Source organism: Sitophilus oryzae, unplaced genomic scaffold, assembly GCF_002938485.1.
Source record: "Sitophilus oryzae breed Bouriz unplaced genomic scaffold, Soryzae_2.0 scaffold_1745_pilon_pilon, whole genome shotgun sequence".
NCBI classification, from domain to species: Eukaryota; Metazoa; Arthropoda; class Insecta; order Coleoptera; family Curculionidae; genus Sitophilus; species Sitophilus oryzae.
The window spans coordinates 552,022-575,957 of record NW_022146441.1 but is presented as its reverse complement, the minus strand read 5'-3'; the positions used below and the strand labels follow the sequence as shown (position 1 = coordinate 575,957).

The 23,936-nt window shown below is 33.1% G+C and overlaps 3 protein-coding genes across 5 annotated transcripts in view; 2 read left to right on the top strand and 1 right to left on the bottom strand.

The window, feature by feature from the left end:
- Nucleotides 1-86: 86 nt before the first annotated feature.
- LOC115881936 (myosin heavy chain 95F) lies at nt 87-19,953 on the top strand. Of its 2 annotated transcripts, XM_030899663.1 has the most exons (19): nt 87-235; nt 6,067-6,255; nt 6,317-6,390; nt 6,454-6,797; nt 7,055-7,262; nt 9,041-9,275; nt 9,340-9,514; nt 9,567-9,724; nt 9,784-10,069; nt 10,126-10,228; nt 10,385-10,576; nt 12,662-13,094; nt 13,449-13,690; nt 13,750-14,025; nt 14,699-14,874; nt 16,192-16,239; nt 17,251-17,397; nt 19,220-19,503; nt 19,563-19,953. In XM_030899663.1, exons 2-19 carry the CDS (start codon nt 6,075-6,077, stop codon nt 19,709-19,711), a joined length of 3,711 nt encoding a protein of 1,236 aa, XP_030755523.1. In that variant the 5' UTR covers nt 87-235; nt 6,067-6,074; the 3' UTR covers nt 19,712-19,953. The 2 variants fall into 2 exon arrangements, with proteins under 2 accessions (XP_030755523.1, XP_030755524.1); XM_030899664.1 differs by lacking the exons at nt 87-235; nt 16,192-16,239 and having other exon boundaries at nt 6,075-6,255.
- LOC115881937 (dual specificity protein phosphatase MPK-4-like) lies at nt 7,302-8,561 on the bottom strand. Its single transcript, XM_030899665.1, has one exon. The coding sequence runs from the start codon at nt 8,409-8,411 to the stop codon at nt 7,581-7,583; it is 831 nt and encodes a 276-aa protein (XP_030755525.1). The 5' UTR covers nt 8,412-8,561; the 3' UTR covers nt 7,302-7,580.
- A 3,560-nt stretch (nt 19,954-23,513) lies between the features above and the next one.
- LOC115881954 (hexokinase type 2) overlaps nt 23,514-23,936 on the top strand; it is a 42,920-nt gene continuing 42,497 nt past the window's right edge. For both annotated transcript variants that reach the window (XM_030899703.1, XM_030899704.1), the window contains exon 1: nt 23,514-23,717. In XM_030899703.1, coding sequence (XP_030755563.1) covers nt 23,610-23,717 — 108 coding nt within the window. In that variant the 5' untranslated portion in view covers nt 23,514-23,609. The remainder of the gene's footprint in view (nt 23,718-23,936) is intronic.

Below are 23,936 nucleotides of genomic sequence, written 5' to 3'. Positions count from 1 at the left end.
AGCTTGAGACCGTTACACCGAAAAGAAGAAGAATGGAGAAGAGAGAGAGACGGATGGATATATCTGTCGCACAAAAGTCAGAAATCAAGTTTTTTTGTGCTGTCAAAAACTTCAGTTCGGAAAAGCTGCGGTTTCCGGATGCTGTGTTGTTGAAAATCGTTTTACAACAGGTGGTTGCGTGTTTTGTGCATTGTTTCAGGTACAAAGGCAGCTAAACCGACCAGATTAATTAAAGGTAAGTCTCACCCACTTATATTAATCGCCAGAATACATTCCTTCGATTTTCCAACCGGATTTTTCAATATTTGTTATATTGCAATGTTTTTTTTTGTTAGCAACTGCATTTAAAATGCAAATACACACAAAGACAAGCGGTACAGCCTCCTAGATTGTCGCTTATTACGTAAGCTATTAAATAAAAGCAATTGAAGTTGTCCTAGGTTCAATTATAACGGTACTTGTTCAAAAGGTAATTTACAATTATTACTAACTGGCCACAAATTGCAGTCCTATTCTTTTTGTTTCCAATGGCTGAGATCAAACAAATAAAAAAGCATCCTTTTCAATTAAATTAGAATGTCGTTAACAAGTTTGTTTTGCCTTATCATTTTTCACGTTATCAGACAAGTTTACCTGGTCGTGTTTTGCGTACAGGGTGGACACGAAAAGTGCTTTGTTGAAAGTTATATCTATGTATAGAAAAAAAATATTTTAACGGTATAGCGTGTGTACGAGTTTACACTCTAGTAATCCTCATTTTTACGGTAAAACTAGTTTATATTTCTAGTTTTTAGAGCATTCATTCATGTTCCGCGTGTAATAAAGTGACTTTAAAACATTATAACACCTGTTCGCCTGTCTTGGACCTTATCTAGTGTATTTTTATACCGAATAATAACTGTATGATATCATATGTTATTTTGGCTATTATTAATAAAAAATATATGTGGGCACCCACTTGAGATAAAGAATTTTTGTTGGATTTTGTAAATCAAGGCTTTAGCTGTCTTAATCTAGGTTTAATCCCCTGTCTAATATTATTGCTATCTTATCTTTTAAAGGTTTGCTTTACATGATGTATAGGATACGTGGTGCTATTATAAAGTGATATACCTAGGTATATTTTTTTTCTTAATTAGGTAAAATTATTTGACTGACACTGCTGTTTAACTAATTTTTACTTTCGTTAAGGTTTATTATTTAAACTAAATTATTAATTGACTGTCAGACTATTTTAGGAGATTTTTGAAAGTGTAACATTACAAAAAATTATTTATTTATGAAAGAAGATTGTCTTATTACCATAATTAATCGTGTTAATGAAAAAGTCAAGGTCTTGATGACTAATAATTTATTAAAATTAAGTAACGTTCATTCAAACATCGCCTTAAAATATTTTTAGAAAAAAGAAAATTAATTCATCGATGTATCAATATACTTTAATAAAAATTAAAAAAATATATTTGCGAATTGAACTACTTCTAGATATCCATGTATATCTGTGTATATGTAAGATGTGATGATGACTGGTTGAGTCATACATTATGTATATGAACATTCATAAAAGCACAAAGACATATTTCCAACTCCCACGATCAACAGCTGTGGAATTAATCATTATAGAAATACACCTTAATATTGTTCTAAACAAGTACTGAGAATCAAAAACTCGGACAAAGAACTAGGTACGCATACAGAGATGAGTTTTTTACGTTAAAATTATATGGGAAATGTCTTCATTTAATCGTCATATCCAAGCCAACCTGACGCGGTTTTTTTCGATCATACCTACGCTAATTTCAGAATGATTTTCTTTAAAAAATATTTTATACTTCCTGGTACTATACATTTAAATATTCTTCGGTTTATTTCTTTCTGGACATTATCCCTTTTTTATTGTTGTTACCGTTCACAGTCTGATGACACCAAACAAACGAAACGCAGGGAAAACAACCCAAACAATTCGTTGCAAGTTATCAGGCGTGTCTCCGGCCTGTCCATACGCTCCAACGCCGATTTCCGGCCTAAAATCGGATGTTAGGCCCGAATAGTTCCGGTCGACGTTGCCGGTCCTTGCATTTTTTCACCATCTTTAATGAAAAAAATATTTTCTTAAATATGATTTATTAAAAAAAAAACATGTTTATTGTACAGCTGGTTCCAATAAAATTCAATACGATTTAAAACATATTTTTATTATTTCGGGCAGTATATTCTATGATACCAGTCCCCCATTTCTCTACTCATGTCATACTGACGTTCTGGAAAATTTATTTGCCACTTTGTCAAAAGCAAAGTTGTTTTATAAAATGTCAAAATAACCTTAACATGTCAAAATACTTGAAACATAAATATACACTGCCCAAATATTCGAAAAAAATGTGTAAAGTGTCGTATTCGTTCTTTTTGGAACCAGCTGTACAAGTTAGGGCTGGAATAAGTCCGGTCAACGTTGCCAGATTTTATATTTTTCCCCAGATTTAGGGAAACATTTTTTTTCTACTTGTTTCACTCGAATAGTTTCACTGGACGTTGCCAGATCATGCACATAAAATTTACTTATTATACTAATATATTTTTTTAAATATATTTTACTCTACTCTTGAGCGAATTTTATATTTTTGTATCGCTCCTGTACAGGGTGGCTCGAATTCGACGCTCATCATTGGGATTTCGGAAACCGTAAGAGATACAGGATCGGTTAAAAGGAGGCAAAGTTGCGCAATTTGATGCTCAATAAAATGCCGTATTGCATTTTTATTTTCTATTTTTTTTGCATAAAATATTCTGGTGATGGAATTTTCTGTACGAAACGTCGGCAAATATCAAAGTGACTATATATAGTGTTTTAAGAATGATGAAAGGATCTAATTAAACTGAAAAAAAATCAGGTCCGTATTTAAAAAAAATTAAGTTGATGATGGCCGAAACGTGTCAATATTTAATCACACAGAGTTGTAGAGCAGAAAAAGTGGCCACGAAAATAAGTTTTTCATTTTCAGTTATCTTAACAAATAAAACCAGGAAACAATAGAAAACAAAATTGAAAATTCCGGTTTTTTTTCGAATATATTCGGAAGTATTCGGAATTTTTCAAAATGCAATACGGCATTTTATTGAGCATCAAATTGCGCAACCTTGCCTCCATTTAACCGATCCTGTATCTCTTACGGTTTCCGAAATCCCAATGATGAGCGTCGAATTCGAGCCACCCTGTACACGAAACAATATACATCAATTTTAACTAGATCTCTAATTAGCAGTTTCATGGTATTCAATTCTTCGAAACTTGAAATACATTTTTTTATGTTTATATTTCTTTAAAATACTTTTAAAAATACGAAAATGGAAATCTGGCATCGTGGCATGTTTGTCCCTGTAATACTTCCACCCTCAGACAAAAATAGATGACATTTCAGGCTCTTCGACTCGTCCAAAACCATTATATTTGTCCTGTAAAGGGCCCATTATATCCATTGACAGGCCGTCAACCTCATTTTTACGCGAAAGGGACGTTCTAAATATAAAATCCTATCATTTCAGAGTGCTTCCGCATGTTGTCACTTAAAGAAGACTCGTAAAATCGCAATAAAAAAATAGTAACAAAAAGACAGTTGATTTTTTTTATTTAAATTTTTTTTACAGTAATTAGAAAGCACTTTAATTTAATTACAGTTTGAATTCAGTTAATTTTAAACGCAAATCTTTTGAATTTATCGCAATACTGCAACGAGGAACCTAACAGTAAAATCATCTCGCAATCTTTCTCCTTTAAAGAAATAATTAGCTAACAGTTGTTGGAGATCTAGACGGCCTGGACGTTCCGCGTGATTTTCTTTTGTTTTTCTTCTTCTTTTCTCCAAATTAAGGCTTGCATTACTTGATGCTAGGCAGGCCTTCTCACCCTGACCGTGATTTGCCGTCTCATCCTGTATGCAGTAGGTCGATGGACATCTGCTGGCCTGGCAGTCTGTCTGTTTTAGCTTTTTCGATTACTAATTAGGTACAGGGTGTGTTCAATAAATTTATATTTGTATCGGTATAATTCTAAACTTCTTAAGACAGATTGTATGTACTACAGGGTCTTATTCTGTTCTAACTGGTATTAAAGTATTTTAACACCCCGTAGCTACGAAACAAAGCAGAATCGAACCTATGTTGATATGAAAAATAAATCTTATTTTTATGTGAGGAATCTCCCCACCAGAGATGGCATATGTTTTTTAAAACACCCTGTATAAGCTACATAAATATATTGAAATATTGCATATTTGAAGTAGACTTGATTTTTATCATCTATCTATTTTTTGATATGTATTTTTAGTTGATTTTGTACAATAAAAATAATAATCTTAGTGAGCAAGATAAGGTATTAACTGTTTATTGAATACATATTATCAAATATTACGACATATAAAGGTTTTTTTTACAACAATAAGAATTTATAATAATTAAAGTAATGATATTCACAATGTTTAAAATCAAATAACTGATAAATTCGTTATGAATAAATAAATTAAAAAAAAAATCTCTTAATATATTGACTCGATAAACAGAGTCTTCGATTTTAGATTCAACTCTAGTTAAAAGAAGCCTTACTTACACAGGCATGCATATAATATAATCTTGTAGAATAATATTGACATTTAGATAGGGTAAAAACCTGTATAGAATTACGTTATATTTATATTAATGACTATTTTATTTATTTTTGATTTTATGGTCCCGATCTCAAACAATAATAAATCATTTTTCGGAGCATTGGACCTCCCTGTATATCCAGTCTGGTAAAATATTTGTTTTGCGGTGCATTTAAAAATTATTCCGCCAAACAAAAACGTCGGAGAGTTTGAGGAGAAATCTTTGTAGATTTTACTTTTACTTAGGTAGTTTTGATGTTAAAGTAACCGTGAAATTATTTCGTTTAAATTCTGAATTCTGGTGTCGCTATAGTAGAAATCGCGAGAGTTTTTGTTGTTTCGACATTTGATTTAGTGTATGGCAACACTACTAGGGGGTCAACTTTCGTTTAGCTGAAATTAGTTATTAGAAAAATAAATAAATTTTTGTCTTTAAAAAGCTACTGTGAACGACAGAAAACACAAATTTTCCTGCGGAAACGCGTAATTTCCAAATTTCGCACTTTAGAATAACTGAAATCTGCTATAAGTATAAGTACCTATGAATTTAGCAATTTTTTTTTTGGTAGAAAGTCCTATGCTTATAGAACAGTTTAAAAGAAAAAAGTCCTTGGATAAAGCACTTTTGAACCAAAATAAATCATTTAAAAGTGTCTAAAATGCTAACCAATCTAATAATAAATCTAATAATATTTTTACAAAATCACAGTTAATTATTAAAATATAAAAACCACAGCTTAACACTAATATAATATTAGATTCTAAATCAAACAAAATAAATTGATTGTGTGAAAAACTCTGATGGAAAATTTCATAATCGTTTGATTATAAACAAAAGAAAGTCGGAAACAGTTCTAATTAATGGTAGTTTAATTTAAAACATCTTTTTATTCTGTGAAAAATTCGTTAAACCCTATTTTTAAGTATATACTGCGTAATTTTTGTTTGTTTTTTAAACATTATGTTCTGCCATTGTTGTTTTATGACCATAACAGTATTAATAGTTGCATTATTTCCGCTGTAATGTTATATACGAGTACAAGTAGTCGTTAATAAAGAACTTTTTTAAATCATAAAAGTAAAAAATTACGCGCCAAGGATAATATGCGACACAAACTACTTTCACTAGTTAATATTTATTACTTTACAGAACCTATGCATTATAGTACATTTATATACCATTATTATACGCTATATCTATTAGAAATTACTATAAGTTTATTAGTATTTAACACCTTATAATAAAAGAAAGAGTTAAAACTATCAAATTTTGAATTTTTTGAAATGGTTTATGTATATTAAGTTGCCTACCTATTAAACATTGATCGAAACTGTATGTCTGGTTATCTAACGTCGACACTTTTAATTTCTTTCCCGCTTTTGTTTAAATTAGATTATTCATAAGGGTTTTATTTTTTTCTTTTAGATTGAGCCATGGAGGACACGGTGTGGGCTCGTGACCCTACGGAAGGCTTCGTTTTGGGGCGGATTTCCGAGATAACGAGCGATGGTGCCGAAGTGATCCCCTTGGACCCGAAATATCCCAAAAGAGTGTTGCCGTTTAGCGATATTTTCAGAGCCTACGTCGAAAAAGACAGAGATTACGATGATAACTGTAAGATATCTAATTTTTCGGTTTATTTTATAAAAAATTCTATTTTTTTTGTTGTTTTTAGGTGAAATGATGTTTTTAAACGAAGGCTCTCTTCTAAATAACATCCGTACTAGGTACTACAAAAACAAAATTTATGTAAGTTTTTTTAATATACATTTGTATTTTTGAACTACTTTAAGTTTTTTTTTTCGATTTTAGTCGTATGTAGCAAATATACTCATAGCCATCAACCCTTACAAAGACATCCCCGAGCTGTATTCCAGCAAAACAATCAAATCCTACCAAGGGAAATCTCTGGGTGAGATGCCTCCTCACGTTTTCGCTATAGCCGACAAAGCGTTTAGAGATATGAGAGTCTTCAAGCAGTCCCAATCGATTATAGTCTCTGGCGAATCCGGAGCGGGTAAAACAGAGTCCACCAAACACTTATTGAAGTATTTATGCGAAGGAGGCGCTGCAGGACCCATTGAACAGAAAATCCTAGATGCAAATCCAATTTTGGAAGCCTTCGGTAACGCGAAAACCACCAGGAACAATAACAGGTATGCGGTTCATTTGAACTACTCATTAAAATACACAGCAACGAACAAATCGAGCGGCTATAAAACAATTCACCCTGTAGAGTAGTTCAAATGTACTGTTATTATGTGGGTGGTACATTTGAACTAACTGAATTTTTTCTTAGGGTTTTGTTGAAATTAATACTAGACGCTCAGATACTTCGATCAATTTGTTACTTGCATTAAAAATCGCGCAGTACATTTGAACTACTGTATAAGGTGTTTTTTGGTTATTTCAGTTCGAGATTCGGTAAATTTATCGAGGTGCACTTCGACAACAAGTTCCAGGTGGCCGGCGGTCATATTTCACATTATTTATTGGAAAAAAGCAGGATATGCTCATCACATGGCGAAGAAAGGAGCTATCATATATTTTATATGTTGATGGCGGGAGCTCCGGCAGATTTAAGACAAAAATTAGGACTCACCAAGCCGGACGATTTCAATGTGAGTACTTTTACGTTAAATAAAACAGGTTTTGATGAACTACAAAGAAAATTTATTCAAGTATAACAAAATACATATTATATTATATAAATAAATCATAAAGAAATAAGTCAACATAGATATTTTGTCTTAATCTAGGTATGTCTTTTTTATTAGGATTTGTATTTTACGTTTGAACTAATTTGCAGAACTGCATTAGAATTACAATATAGACGCTCAGACTGGTTTGCAACATCGAGTAATGTGATTTACGCAAAAAAAACTGGCGGTACATTTGAACTACTGTATTAATACAGGATGTTTTAAGCTTAGTAGGCTTTAATATGCTTCTGAAGGATCTAAATAGAAAGCTGGCGTCATTTTAAAGTCGCAACTACATCTCCAACCGAGCCAATTGAAGGCTCCCACCCTTTTACTGCACTGGGGACAGTATAATTCACCCTTAGTTAACTCAGTTACCTTCATCCACGATGTGGGCTCTACAAAATAGATTTTCGAACATTCACGTGACTTGTCTTCATGCGGAAACTGGTTTATTTTAGCTACTAGCGCTCTATGACAGTTCTTGCATTTGAACGAGTCGGTAAATTTCTTTGGATCCGGTTGAACTAAATCCAAGAAATTCCTGGGAATGTTTCGACCTTCCTTGATTTTTTCTGTCACTAGTTTTAGTCTGAACAGCTTACATTTCTTCTCGTTTCTGTCAATCTTGCAGCCGAAATCTTGGTAAAGCTTTAACTGGGCTGCGAACCCTTCGTTTGGGTAAACAAATCTTCTTTTAGACTTGACTTTTTGGAATGCCTTTGAGAAACTCCAACCATACTTTTTCATGAGGTATGCCAGCACAGCCGTGGCACTTCTTGAAACGCCATAATAGCAATGTACTAGTACAGCTCCTGTGTTTAAACCTTTTTCAATGAAAGCATATATATCGTCAAAATGACTCAGAAGATCCTCGCTGGGTAAATCCAGAGCTTCAATAAATTTCGTGGTAATATGCCTGAAACATGTGATGGATCTAGGCAATGGGCTAGTCTCCACTGTTAAAATGTGCGTTATATGGTACTTGTTAAGGATATTTGTGTCTGTAGCAGCCTCCCAGCTACCCAGGTATAGCCTGGGTACAATTTCATCCAAATCTTCATGCATATTTGCTCAAATCGTTTTTTTCTTTACAAATATATTCTTAAATTATATAAAACTCATTTTAAACCGATAAATAAGGCCAAGGTTCGTGAAATAACTAAAGAAATATTCATGTTGGGTATTTTTAAACCATCAGAATTGATGTTTTGTATGTTTGACATGGCCTGGCGATTCAGATGCCATCTGTTTGATATGTCTCAAAGCAACAGGCAATTAATTCTAGCAGGAATCTGTTTTATCGATCTTAAATCGATCCTAGTTACAATTTCACGTATATTTTCTCAAATTACGGTGTTTTTCGCATAAATGCTTTTATAAACTATAGAAAATTTATTTTGAAGCAAGAAATAAGGTTATTCCCCTTATAATAACTAACACAGCATTTTATGTTGAGTATTTCTAAAATTAGAATTGATCTTTTATATGTTTGACAATGTCAGACGATTCAAGCGTCATCTATTCGATATGTATTGAAACAGGTAAATAATTCAAGCAGGAATCTGTTTTACCGATGTTATATTGATTCTGTTTTGGCGCCAGATTTAAATCTAAACTTCAAAAATTAAGTTTCATGTTATAATATCAGTTTTTTACGACTGAGTTTGATTTTTTGTTCGAATTTTCGTTTTCAGTATCTGAAACACGGTTGTACCAGATATTTTACGAAGCCTGCCACTGAAAAGGGCTTAACTGCAGGTCAGAAAAGCTCAGCTCACGCGAAACAGGGGCCCCTAAAAGACATCCTCATTGACGATGTCAGCGATTTCAAGGAACTTGACGTGGCACTGACACGTTTGGGCATGTCGGACACGGATAGACAACAGGTTTATCTAACAGTGGCTGCTGTATTGCATTTAGGAAATGTAGGCAAGTATCTTTTGACGAAATATTGTTATGATGTCAGTCTTTAAAAGTTGTGTTTTTTGAACAGAATTTGAAGAAAATCCTGATGATACTAGAGGGGGTTGTAAGGTTGCATCCAACGGCGAAAAATCGTTGCTTATTGCTTCGAAATTGTTGGAAATCGAAGCTGATGAGTTGAAACAAGCTTTGGTTTCCAGAGTTATGCAGAGTGCTAGAGGGGGACTCAAAGGAACTGTCATAATGTAAGAAAAATATGCTATGAGTATTATGTATACTTATTTCCATATTTCCCAGGGTTCCTCTAAAAATCCACGAAGCAAACAACGCCAGAGATGCCTTAGCAAAAGCTGTTTACAGCAATTTGTTTGATTACATAGTCAGTAGAATCAACCAGAGCATTCCATTTCAAACTTCTAGTTACTATATTGGTGTCCTCGATATTGCAGGCTTTGGTAAAAGAAAAACAGCTTTTTTAACATTTTTCTCAATTTAAAAAATATATATTTTCTAGAATTCTTCACTGTGAACAGTTTTGAACAATTCTGCATCAACTACTGTAACGAAAAACTTCAACAGTTCTTCAACGAACGCATTTTGAAATTCGAACAAGAACTGTATAAGAGAGAAGGTCTCAGTGTGCCTGAAATCAAATTCACAGATAACCAGGACTGTATTGACGTCATTGAAGCGAAAAGTCAGGGTATTTTTACCCTATTAGACGAGGAATCTAAACTACCTAAGCCGGCCTACACTCATTTCACTGAAGAAGTACATAAACAATGGGGGAAAAGCTATAGGTTTGTTTTAAACAGGCCAATTTTGGGAAATTTTTGAAATTTGAGATTTTTTTTAGGTTAGGATTACCTAGATCGTCCAAACTCAAAGCCCATCGCAGTATTAGAGACGATGAAGGGTTTCTAGTCAGACATTTTGCCGGGGCAGTTTGTTATCAGACAGTAAGTACTGTAATATCGGCAAAAAGTATGCAACTAACAATACACCGGGTCCTAATGTTCTCTCCCTTAGGATTCGGCATATGTTTGGTTGCATAATTACAGTAATATTTCCTACGAATGTTCTAAATCTAAACCTGCCTATTTTGAATCTTCTAGAAACAATTTATAGACAAGAACAACGATGCTTTACACGCTTCTCTTGAAGGAATTATACAAGAAAGCCGGAACAAGCTTATACAAAATTTATTCTCCACTTCAATGGCGCAGAAAGGTAAACTCACCTTCATCAGTGTGGGAAGCAAGTTCAAAAGCCAGCTACAAGAACTGATGGAGAAGCTGAGAAGTAACGTACGTTTTTATCATATTTTTTTCCTAGATCATAGATACTTACGTGGATAAGTAAATCACTATGGGAACTGTCGCAAACTTATCAACGATTTCCATTTATCTTCTTTTTTTGTTGCACACGCGGTGCCTCTATCTATCTTTGTCGAGGACCTAGTCCACGCGCCAAATTTGAACATTAATTTTGAAAAATTTAATTTGTAAAATGCTTATATTTGAACAATAAATTGAATGTCACAAAAATTCAATTATATAAAAAATATATTTAGCCACTCCGTACGAATATCAATATTCTTAGGAAATCTAACCAGAAAGTATGCATGTGGCTTAATATAAATAAAAGAACAACTGAATACTTTACTTGCCTATGAAAAGATAATTCGGGGACCTTTATATTAGAAGAGTATTTACAAAGTCCGACGAAAAAAAAACAAATATAATTTCACAAACTTAAAATTAACTTCTCACTGAACACACTTGCATCCTTGGCTGTATAAAAGCGGTCGATAAAATAGTAATTAATACAATTTTTAAATTAAAAAACGTAAAAAACAAGCGTCGTTACACAATGGAAATAAGATTATGACAATATGATGACAATGAAAATCATATGAAAATTGGGTTTCCACAACAATGTATAATTTGCCTAGATAATTTGTATAGTCTATAAAATAAATAACTTTGAATTTTGACCGTTATTTTTTACCAACATGGCAAATATAAAATCCCTCTGTCAAAAAAGTTACTGATATTCTTTAAATTGAGTGCCTGAACTAGCCTGAACGAATCAGATAGGTAACTCTTTTTACTTTCGTGAAATAGAAAAGGAAAATAATAAAACAGGTGACAATTCTTCCTCTTCTTGCAAAAATCAACACGAAATGTCATAATTGACAAAAGTAAAATGTCATCAGCTTTTGACATTTCTAAATATTAGACCAATGCCGTCTCTATTAGAACAGCCACGGAGCGAGATTTATTACGTCACGCTAGTTAGATAATACGGATTATTAAATATGTTGGAGAAACATGGAAACATAATTATTCCTCGTATTTTTGGTTTGTATTTTAAAAATGATATAGTTTACATGAAATATACATAATATACAGTTAATAAATACAATATAATATATACCTATTTATTGTAATAAATACTTTGGCTAATAAACATGAACCATACAAATGCAGCAAATGTTTTTTCAATATACAAATAATGAATAGGTGGTACATAAGATAATGGGTAAAATGTAAAATATATTTTAAATTTTGGGGTTCGAAAATCGATCTAATTTAACAAAAATCATTCAATATCTACTAATAGTGATGTATTATTATTTGCATTCACAAAATTTATTTATATATTATAATGTTTACTGCAATTAATAAACTAATATACACTTGTCAAAAGATGACCACATATTTTTTTAAATTATTATTTTTAACACAAAAACTATCTACATTAACTATGGAGTACGATTTCAGTCATATTGTAAAACATTTGCTGCATTTGTATGGTTCATAGTTTATCTGCCAAAGTATTTATTAATATAAATATTTTATATATATTATATATATATATGAATTGAACAAATATACAACATAGTTATTAATCTGTAGTATCTAACTAGTGTGACGTCATAAATCTCGTTCCTAGGCTGTTCTATTAGAGACGGCATTGCGTCAGCATGGCCGCAAGTTGCTAACCTAATAAAATTAACACTAGAAAAGCCCGCGGGAACTGTCAAATTCAAAGTTATTCGTTTTACAGACTATACCTCTGATTTGTACTTTCTATTCTAAACCATATAAAATTGTGATTATTTTGGAAATACGTGCAACTTTTAATGCGCATGCGCAAAGTAAGGTACTCGAGAAAGACAAACCTATTGAACGTTTCATAAGTGCAATAAAGAAAGTTTGAAAATGGCATGTCATGATGTTGGAGACATATTGTTTAATGCTAAACTTATGGCGTTGATTTATCCACGCAAGTATAAATATGATCTAGGATTTTTTGTAACCCTATATCATACACAGGGCGTCCCAAAATGTCTCCAACAAATAGGATTCTATTGTTTTTTACTTTAGGGTACCAATTTCATCCGTTGCATCAAACCCAACAACAAAATGGTCGACCTCCAGTTCGAAGGAAGTCTGAGCTTGATGCAACTCACCTGTTCCGGAATGACGTCGGTTCTGGAACTGATGGAACACGGGTTCCCAAGCAGAACACCGTTCACAGACCTTCACTCCATGTACAAAGATTACCTGCCCAAAGAATTGAAGCAGTTGCCTCCAAAGACGTTTTGCGAGGCGATGTTGCACAGCCTCAGGCTACAAGACAAGGATTTCAAGTTCGGCATTACCAGGGTGTTTTTCAGGCCTGGAAAATTCGCGGAGTTTGATAAAATTATGAAGTCTGATCCGGAAAGTTTGAAGAGCATCGTGGCTCACGTGAAGAAGTGGCTGGTGAAGTCGCGGTGGATCAAGGCGCAGTTCTGCGCGCTCACCGTGATCAAAAGTAAGCGCTATAACAAAAATCACACTTAAATCACGCAGAATTTTTACGTGAGGAATCTCCCCTCAAGAGATGGCACATGTTTTTTAAAACGCCCTGTATTTTGTTAAAATTGTTAAATAACTTTAAAAAACGTAAATAAATCTTTAATTACCCATCTATTTTTTTAGTAGAGCAGTGTAGACTCGATAATTCAAAAAACTTAGTAGTTCCAATGTTCCATAAAACTGCGACTGTATAAAAAATAGTCGGTAATAAAAAAATGAGAGAAACAATTTAAACAGACGAATTTATAACGTTCGTGGTAGAAGTTTAATGAGAAATATTTTGTTAATGTATATTTTGTCTGTGTTCCAGTGAAAAATAAAATTTTGTATCGCCGCAAAGCGTTGGTTTTGCTCCAGAAAAATATCAGAGGGTATCTAGTAAAGAAAAAGTACGGCGCCAGAATAAAAACCATCAAAAACATCAGAGCCTTGGACGCGAACTTGAAAAAACTGGAAGGAATAGCCCACCAATTGAAAAAGGACAAAGATCTATCCACCAACGGTATCAACCAACTAAAATCCGAGGTTTCCGCAGCTATTGACAAGATCAAGGTCAATCTAACCTCATTTTTCGACGAGAATCATCGAAAATAACTAGTTTTACTTTACAGAAAGACGACAAAATCGATGTCAAGACTGTCGAATCCCTCTACAACAACCTGGTCGCGAAAATCAACCAGCAAATGGGTTCGTTAGAGAAGAAAGTCCAAGAACAGAAGATCAGGGAGGAACAGGATAGACTGCGCAAGATCCAGGAAGAAATGGAACGGGAAAACAAGAAGAAACAGGAAGAAGAACGTAAACTGCGAGAAGAGGAAGAAAATAGAAAGAAAAAAGCTGAGATCGAGGCAAAGAGGAAGATTGAAGAAGAAGCCAGACTTAAACAGGTTTGCAGCACAGTCTTTTTTTAATAATTTTCAGTGGCGGCTTAATCATGAGCACCGAATATCTAGCTACGCAACAGAAAAATACTCGAAATGAAAGAGCTAAAATTGCACAGATAGAATACTAGATGGCGCGACAATATCATAATCAGAATATAATTAGAAATTTTGAACTTTCGGTTTTGGATCGACGGCTCGTCGACGGCCTTATAGCTCGGCTAAATATGCACAGTTGCCAGATTCAAAAGACTTGAATTGGCATCCCATTCTTTTATTGTGTATAATGCAGTATGTGTTTCTTTCTATTCTTCTTTTCTTGTCAGATACACTTATATTAATTATTCCTTTGGCTATTAAAATAGTTTTAAGTATATTATTACAAAACATATACATTTTTAATATACACTACATTTTAAAATATACACATACTTTAAAAGCCTGTCTCCTTTTGCTACCTACAATTTTATACATGTAACGAGGCTTCTGTTGCGTAGCTAGATATTCTGTGCTTTTACCCTTAAAATTTCATTCAAATTGCAATAAATCGAAAAAAAAAAATGAAGACCTTAACCCCCTGTAGCTAAGATACGACCTTATTTTTACGTGAGGAATCTCCCCACTGGAGATGGCTCATGTTTCTTGAACCACCCTGTATTTGGACTTGATTTTGCTTTAGGAACAGGCAGATAGGAGACTGGCACAAGAACTGCAGCAACAGCAGGAAAAAATGGAACAGGAAGAACGGCAGTACCAGGAACAATTGGAACAGGAACGCCAGGACAGGGAGTTGGCACTTAGACTCGCGCAAGAGAGCAATGGACAGCTCGAAGAGAGCCCTCCCCTTGTGAGAAAGTGAGTATTTACCTTGTATTTGACGTTTTATAAGCACAATAATTAGCCATTTATAATTATTAAACTTTCAATAATATTCAGAGTAAATAAATACCAAAAAATTGGTCACATTTTGAAAAAAAAATGTTATCTTTTTGAGCACCTGTACATTTGTTATTTTAAAAACAATCTAAAATGTCAATATTCCATAGGTATACTGATAAATGGGGTCTAAATTATAAGAAAATGCATTTTCTACGAAAACTTGAAGGGATAGGTAAAAATGGTATAATACAATTTGATGGACAACTAAATTTTGCATCTGATTCTCCTAAAATATACAGGGTGTTCTGTTTAAATTAAACAAATTATTGTCGTTTAAAGCTAGAAATTATTTAAAATAAATTTTTAGACGCTCTGTATGAGGTAGTATTATTTTTATTATTGCAACACAATAACTGATCAATAATTAAACTTCAGTAAATATTTAGTATTAAAAACTTCGATACCCTTGGAGAAATGAAGGCTTAAAATTTTTACTGCAATTTCACAAAATTGAAAATATTTCAAAAACGGTAAGGTTTAAGGGCGATAAACCTTAATCCAATTTACCTTTATTTTAATCATAGAAACTAAAAATGTAATAATATACAGGGTGTTCCATTTAAAAAAATACAACTTTGATATTTTTTATTTATTTGGGACACTCTTTATCTTGTAAAAATATTTTTAAATTGTAGCTCTAATAGTCCTTCAACGAACCCAACACTTACAATTTGTTATAAGTCTCTCTGTATCTTAACAATCTAGCTAATAATCTATTTAAAATATCAGTATTTTATTTCATACTTGTATCAAGAATAAATCTAAAAAAATAAAAGTGGTCAATATCAATATCTCTGAACACACTAATTTTAATGTTATATGTCAAATATTTCTTCAATTTGTCTAAATTGATGTTTTTTGTGCTATATTTTGTTATTGTCTCAGTGAAATAAGTAAACATAGAGACTCCCTAAGATGTATGTCACAACTTATTCTACGCCCTGTATTGCCACATCAACAAGGAAGAAAATACACTTAAAATTGAGTTTTTTACTTTAAATGTGTGTTATACATTTTATAAATTTGTGTTCAACTGACATTTCCTCTACTTTTACTGGTTTCTCCAAGTTACTTATTTCTCTGGGATCAATATCATGTAAAAGAATGTGTTAAGAACCTAAAACTCTACGTTTTCGGTCACTTTATACTGTAAATATTGTAAAATAGGGGTGGCAGTCTCTATCTAAAAATGTCAAAATATGTCTATGCTTCTTGTTTTCCATGACACCGCAGTGGACTCAACGGGACTGATTCTGAACGCGCCTCCTTCAAACTCAACAGGTACATTGCGCACACTTTATTGTCTGTTTTTTTTTATTTTAAACTAACCCCGTATATTTCGGAGCTTTGCTTTTGTAGTCACTACTAAAATCTGTTTGTGAGTATGTCGTTTTCACGGTATAAAAACTTGTTTTTTGTGATCAAACCTTAGACCATGTTCTAACTAGAAAAGTTTTTTAGACAGTGTCTCGTGGCCAACATAAAACACGTCACCTGAGGGCAAAATTAATAGAATTTGTATGATTTTGTATTAGAAAATTTTAGAGCCTTTTTTGCATTTGAATTGAATAAAAGGCCTAAGGAAGGAGTCTAATACCGTATGATCGAAAATAAAAACGGCGTCAACGATGGCTAAGAAATGAAGATCGCTGTCATTTTATATGTAAACTAGCGTGTACCCGTCAACTGGACGCCGTTTTTTTTTCGATCTATAATTGGTTTTATCAAAACGAACGAATTTGGAAAGACAGAGTGTCAGGAGTTAAATTAGAGTAGGATCCTTCTTTAGTCTTTCTAATCAGTGCTTTTTGCAAACAATTTGATAATTTTTGTGGTAAATTCCCTTTTGGTTTAATTTGAAGTAGAAGTAGTTCAAATAACCTTTTTTTAGAATCAAACCTTAGACCATGTACTAACTAGAGACCATCTTTACTCGGTGACCTAACCAATATAAATTACATAAATACGCGTTGTAACCGGCAAAATACCTTAAGATTTATTTTTATATTGAGTAAAAAGATTTTTAAATAGTGTAGTTCAAAATTAAAAAAATCAATTATAAATATTATTTATCGCCAAAAGTATCGTCGATTGTCATTTTCCAGCCGTGTTTGATTGTGTTTTTTTTTCGATCATACGGTACATGGTCTAAATAACATCATATTTCTTATATTTACTAACCCTTAGTCAGCAATAGTTCAAAGGTACCATAAGTAACATTCATAGCTACTTACAACAGCCAAACGCATAATATTTTTTCTTTCTACTAATAATTTTAATAAAAAAATCAAGATCCGATGCTATCAGAGCGCAGCAAGCTAGTCAAGCCAAAGGAAAGTACGACCTGTCCAAATGGAAGTACTCGGAACTACGAGACACGATTAACACTTCTTGCGACATCGAACTTTTGGAAGCATGTAGACATGAATTCCATCGTAGGTAAGTTCCAACTATAGCCAGACTTAAAAGAAAATCTTCCAAAAAAAATCCTATATGGTTATTTCGCCACTGCAAAAAAATCTACACACACCGGAAAAATATAGGGATATCATTTTATTATCGAGTTAAAAATAAATGTTTTGAATAAACAACCATATATTTGTAGGCCGATTCTTTCTACTTCGATTGAAACGAAGTAGTCACACTAGTTATTTCTAAATTTGGGATATTTTTAGAAGTGTTTGTGCATTTTTTCTCAAATGTATAAAAAGCACCTAGCATCAATTGTTCGAATTTAACCTGTACTGGCTATGTTTTATGATAACTGACCAGAATTCATTCAAATAACTTTGTTTAGTATTAAACATTATGGAGCGTAGACACCTTAACAGAGACGAAATGCTAAGGGCCATGGGTATGCTCGAAGCTGGAATGCGCCAAATCGACGTAGCTAGAGCATTAAATACAACGCAAAGTGTAATATCGCGATTAAGTGCACGCTACCGTGAAAGTGGTGATGTTGTTGAAAGGCACACAGGGCGACATCGCATTACTACCCCTCAGCAAGATCATTTTTTACAATTAAATGCTCGACGCCGACCGACTCTTACAGCACCAGAGCTTTTAGTTTGATTCTCCAGGTAACACATAATGTAAACGTTAGTCCTGACACTGTTCGCAATAGATTAAGAGAGGTCAACTTAAGAAGCAGACACCCCTGGAGAGCTCAACCCTTAACGAGAGGAAATCGAGAGGTACGATATTTGTGGGCTCAAGATCATGTTCAGTGGTCGAATAAACAATGGGCCAATGTTCTCTTCACGGATGAGTCACGCTTTGGAATTCATCCGGATTCGAGAAGGCTTAGGGTATGGAGAGAACCAGGAAATCTTATTTGGTTGGATCATGTTCAGGAAGTGCACCCTTATCAAGGTGGAACAGTTATGGTCTGGGGAGGAGTCCAGTTAGGCCGAAAAACTGATCTCATTTTTCTTGAAAGGTTTCTAACAGGAAAAACATATCGTCATTTAATTCTTGAGCCTGTCGTGTTACCATATGCCAATGATTTTGGGAGAAACTTCATTCTCATGCATGACAATGCACGGCCTCATACAGCCAGAGTGGTAAGTGAGTTTATCAATGCTCATCAATTAAACATCTTACCCTGGCCGGCACAATCTCCTGACCTCAACCCCATCGAGCACGTATGGAACGCGGTCCAAAGAAGAATTTTGAGAAAGGGTATGCCTCGTGAAACTCGTAGGGATCTGGTTCGGGCCGTGAATGCAGCGTGGCAAGCTGTACCTCAAGAAGAGATCGACAACCTGATCAGGAGCATGGAGGGACGATGTAGGGCTGTAATGAACAGTAGAGGAGGCGGGAGGCCATACCCTTTATTAAGTAAAAATTGTTTTATATTTTTTTTTAATTCAGTTTAGAATTAAAAAAAATGTGTGTATTTTTTTGAGTTCAATAAAAATCAAGGCAAATTTTAAAAAATCGGTAAATTTCGCATTTTTATTTCCAATACGTCCTGTAAACTATTTGTTTATTTTAATTTCAGTATATCAGAAATGCAAAAAAATAAAATTACTGACGATGGCTGGATAAAATTGTAATATCCCTAGACTTTTCCGGTGAGTGTTACTAGTTATTTTTTGTAAACATAAATAAATTTGCCTAACGAACAAAAAAATGCTTGGCGATGTGGCGAAATACTCATATGGGATTTTTTTTGGAGAGACAAATCCGCCACATATGTAGATATAGACATTTTTTAAAAGAAAATGCTTGTAAACAACCTCTAAATTTGAAAATATAGACTCAAGGTGTACCACGCATGGAAGGCAAAGAACAAGAAGCGTACTGTAATGGACGAAAATGAGAGAGCCCCACGCTCGGTGCTGGAATCCGCCCAAAAGACTCCGAGGTTGCCCCAAAAAGCCGTCCTGGATCACAGCTCTCAGCGTTACTTTAAAATCCCATTTCAACGACCCGGAGGTGATCCTAACAAAAGGGGCTGGTGGTACGCTCATTTCGATGGACAGTACGTGGCGAGGCAGATGGAACTGCATCCCGATAAACAAGCTATCCTGCTTGTTGCCGGTTTGTATTTTATTAGACTTTCTAACCTGTTTTTTCTATATATATTTTTTTGTTATTAGGAAAGGATGATATGCAGATGTGCGAACTGTCTCTGGAAGAAACAGGGTTGACTAGAAAAAGAGGTGCCGAAATTCTGGAGACGGAGTTCAACAAGGAGTGGGAGAAAAATGGGGGAAAGCCCTATACAAGACCGGCTGATAGAAAATGATTAAACTCATTTTGTTTGTGAAGCTGGGCTTCATGGATAGCATTATTAACGTTTTAGGAGATACACTGTGTTTAGGCCGCAAGTGTCTTGTTTTTACACGTTTCTATTCGTAAGATTTCGGGGCTTTACAAGTATTCTTATTCTATATATGTAAATTTAGGAACCGTTGCAATTATTGTTAGCTTTTACAGTATTAAATATTGTCCAATTTAATAATTTAAATATATATTTATTAACTTAAATCTGTCTGTTCTTACATTTATCTCAAACAATATACTACAACAAATAGATTTTTACATGCTGCGTACTTTCTTCTTTTCTCTATAAACTGATTCTTTTTGAACTGAAATACAGAAAATTAATAAAAAGAACTGTTTACTATAAAGCTAAATACTTACGCCAAGGATCAAACTTCACTAACTCCAATTTCTCTGCTAATCTTGGTCTGATTGTGTTAAATTTGTGGCCAGTTATCAAGCTTTCCATTTGGACCATAATATCTCTAAAAAACAAAGCAACAAAGCCCAGAATTATTAACTTACTTAAAAAGGTGTGCGAAACTTACTTGCTTTTCACTCGTTTTAATAAAATATTTGTTATAAACATCTTGGAAAAATATATATTACAAAATATGAAAATTAACCTTACTTTCTCCGACTTTGACAAAATATGATGGAAATTTATGCAACCAAATATACACGAAAATTTCGATTTGACAACGTCATCCGAATCTGTCAATTTCTAATCTAACCAAACTTTTTGTTAACAGTTTTGTGTTTTTAAATAAAAGTTTTATAAAATATACAAGAAAATGTCGAAATATACCACTCAATATTTGCAGTTATTCAAGACTCACCCTGTATAATCGAGAGCATTCGTGACAGTGACAGTTATGTCTGTCTTTTTTGTTCAGAGGTAAATTATATTTTCTGTCATTGTCTTCTGTTGAAATCTTCCGCGACACGTTGAATTTTGTTGTTGATATATTATCTATGTTTACTTATTTCTCTAAAGATTCGGTGCATACATAATATGTGTCACTTCTATTTGATTATGTAAAAAATGGGTAATTTACATGGTAGTTCCCAGAAAAAAACACAGTGGCAGTAAACCAAAGTGGATTTTTATTGAGACGCCACAAACCAATTGGATTTTACTGCATAGCATTATTATTAATAAATATTTTTATGAATAATTTTCTAAACAATTTTTTTTTATTGTTAACGGCATTGCGTCAGCATGGTCGCAAGTTGCTAACCTAATAAAATTAACACTAGAAAAGCCCGTGGGAACTGTCAAATTCAAAGTTATTCGTTTCACTATGGAGTGTAGAGGTACTTTCACAGACTATATCGCTGGGGTCAGGGTACAGGTCACTTTTAGATAAAAAATACAGAAAAAACTTGTATTAACAGTTGACAATCCAGTGGAATTTTACTTTCTGTGACTCGTGAGTCTCAGCTTATATAAAAATCAAATTAATACATGACATATTTTATTTTGTCTATCTTTATCTTGTTGCTAATTAATCAATTTATTATTTTTTTAAAATATGATTTTCTGTCTGTAGTTATCAAAAACTAATTTAACAAGTATCAGGCTATTCGATAAGCAAGTTCGGGACCTGTTAATTGCTGTAAAATCTTAGAAATACGATAATTTTACCCCATTGGCATTAGGGAGGTTTAAAAGTCCCGATGTTTTGAAAAAAATCGATATTCCATTTTACTAATCCGAAAAAGTAGCAAAATAAGCGTTCGGTATTTAACGTTTTATGTAAAACTGGCTAGGTATTTTTACACAAATAAAGAAGGAAATTAAAGATAAATGATTATACTATATCCGTATTGTAGCACATTTTTAGTCAACTTCTTTATTTTTAAGATTTTGATGGTCAAACATCAACAAAATATTTCTGATGTTTGGACTAAATTTTCTCGAAAATAAAGACATAATTTAAAATTCCGTTACAATACGGAAATAGATTGAAGTTTTGTGATTACAGCGATATATAATTTATATGGTTTTGTAACAAATTGCTCGCTATTTTATGGAAAATGCTGAAGCTCTGCAAACCTTAATCAGAGCAAGTGTGTTTGGAATTTTGGGTGTGGCTTAACACGACAGGATCGGGCTAAGCCTTTTCAGGCAGATTTCTGAAATATAATATATATTTCCTTCGGTCACACACCCGCTTTACCCGACCGAGAGCGACCCGAAAGTACAGCGTAATAGACTCTTATTATAGTCTATAAAATGAATAACTTTGAATTTTGACCGTTATTTTTTACCAACATGGCAAATATAAAATCCCTCTGTCAAAAAAGTTACTGATATTCTTTAAATTGAGTGCCTGAACTAGCCTGAACGAATCAGATAGGTAACTCTTTTTACTTTCGTGAAATAGAAAAGGAAAATAATAAAACAAGTGACAATTCTTCCTCTTCTTGCAAAAATCAACACGAAATGTCATAATTGACAAAAGTAAAATGTCATCAGCTTTTGACATTTCTAAATATTAGACCAATGCCGTCTCTATTAGAACAGCCACGAGGCGAGATTTATGACGTCACGCTAGTTAGATAATACGGATTAATAAATATGTTGGAGAATACATGGGAAACATAATTATTCCTCGTATTTTTGGTTTGTATTTTAAAAATGATATAGTTTACATGAAATATACATAATATACAGTTAATAAATACAATATAATATATACCGATTTATTGTAATAAATACTTTGGCTAATAAACATGAACCATACAAATGCAGCAAATGTTTTACAATATAAAAATAATGAATAGGTGGTACATAAGATAATGGGTAAAATGTAAAATATATTTTAAATTTTGGGGTTCGAAAATCAATCTAATTTAACAAAAAACATTCAATATCTACTAATAGTGATGTATTATTATTTGCATTCACAAAATTTATTTATATATTATAATATTTACTGCAATTAATAAACTAATATAAATTTGTCAAAAGATGACCACATATTTTTTTAAATTATTATTCTTAACACAAAAACTATCTACATTGACTATGGAGTACGATTTCAGTCATATTGTAAAACATTTGCTGCATTTGTATGGTTCATAGTTTATCTGCCAAAGTATTTATTAATATAAATAGGTATATATATATATATATATATATATATATATATATACCACCTATTCATTATTTGTATATTGTAAAACATTTGCTGCATTTGTATGGTTCATGTTTATTAGCCAAAGTATTTATTACAATAAATAGGTATATATTATATTGTATTTATTAACTGTATATTATGTATATTTCATGTAAACTATATCATTTTTAAAATACAAACCAACAAATCGAGGAATAATTATGTTTTCCATGTATTCTACAACATAGTTATTAATCTGTAGTATCTAACTAGTGTGACGTCATAAATCTCGTTCCTAGGCTGTTCTATTAGAGACGGCATTGCGTCAGCATGGCCGCAAGCCGCAAGTTGCTAACCTAATAAAATTAACACTAGAAAAGCCCGCGGGAACTGTCAAATTCAAAGTTATTCGTTTTACAGACTATATCCATCTATTTTCAATCTTTTGTTGGTTCTCTTGTCTAGTTGACGGAAGATTTCTTCTAGTGCTGCTGTATATAGTTTTTGCGATATCGATAACTTGACATAAATCGATATTTATTCGTAAAACCGACATTCCTCAATAGTATTAGATCGATTTAAATTGATTGAGCCCCATTAATACAGCTTAACGAAGTAATGTAACACGTAATTCGCTGCGATAAATTGTTAGAAACAAGCCATTACCAAACCAGTCTCATAAGTGCGTGTGTACAGATCGAAGGTCTTGCAAGTCTTGTTTCTAACAGTTTTTACACTCTTAACTAACCAGGAAATATGAGAATCAAGCGTGTTCTGGGCATTTTAAATGATTTTGGAAGGGTGGAGCTCGACCATGACATCCACGACTACGAGGAAGCTGCGGGAATGCATGTTTCTAATGAGGTGAGAGGAAGTACGGAAGTACTGCTCATTTAAAAATCGAATTAACGTATTTTTTTTAATAAGAAAAAGTTTTTGTGATTAGTATATTATTTCGTCTCTTACAAGTCATGGTAGAAATGAATCCTTGAAAGGTTTATAGCCTCTTTATTTCAAGTTCAAGATCAAGGTCTCTAAATCGAAGAAAAACAGTCAAGCTAGACTTGGGCCACAAATAGGTTT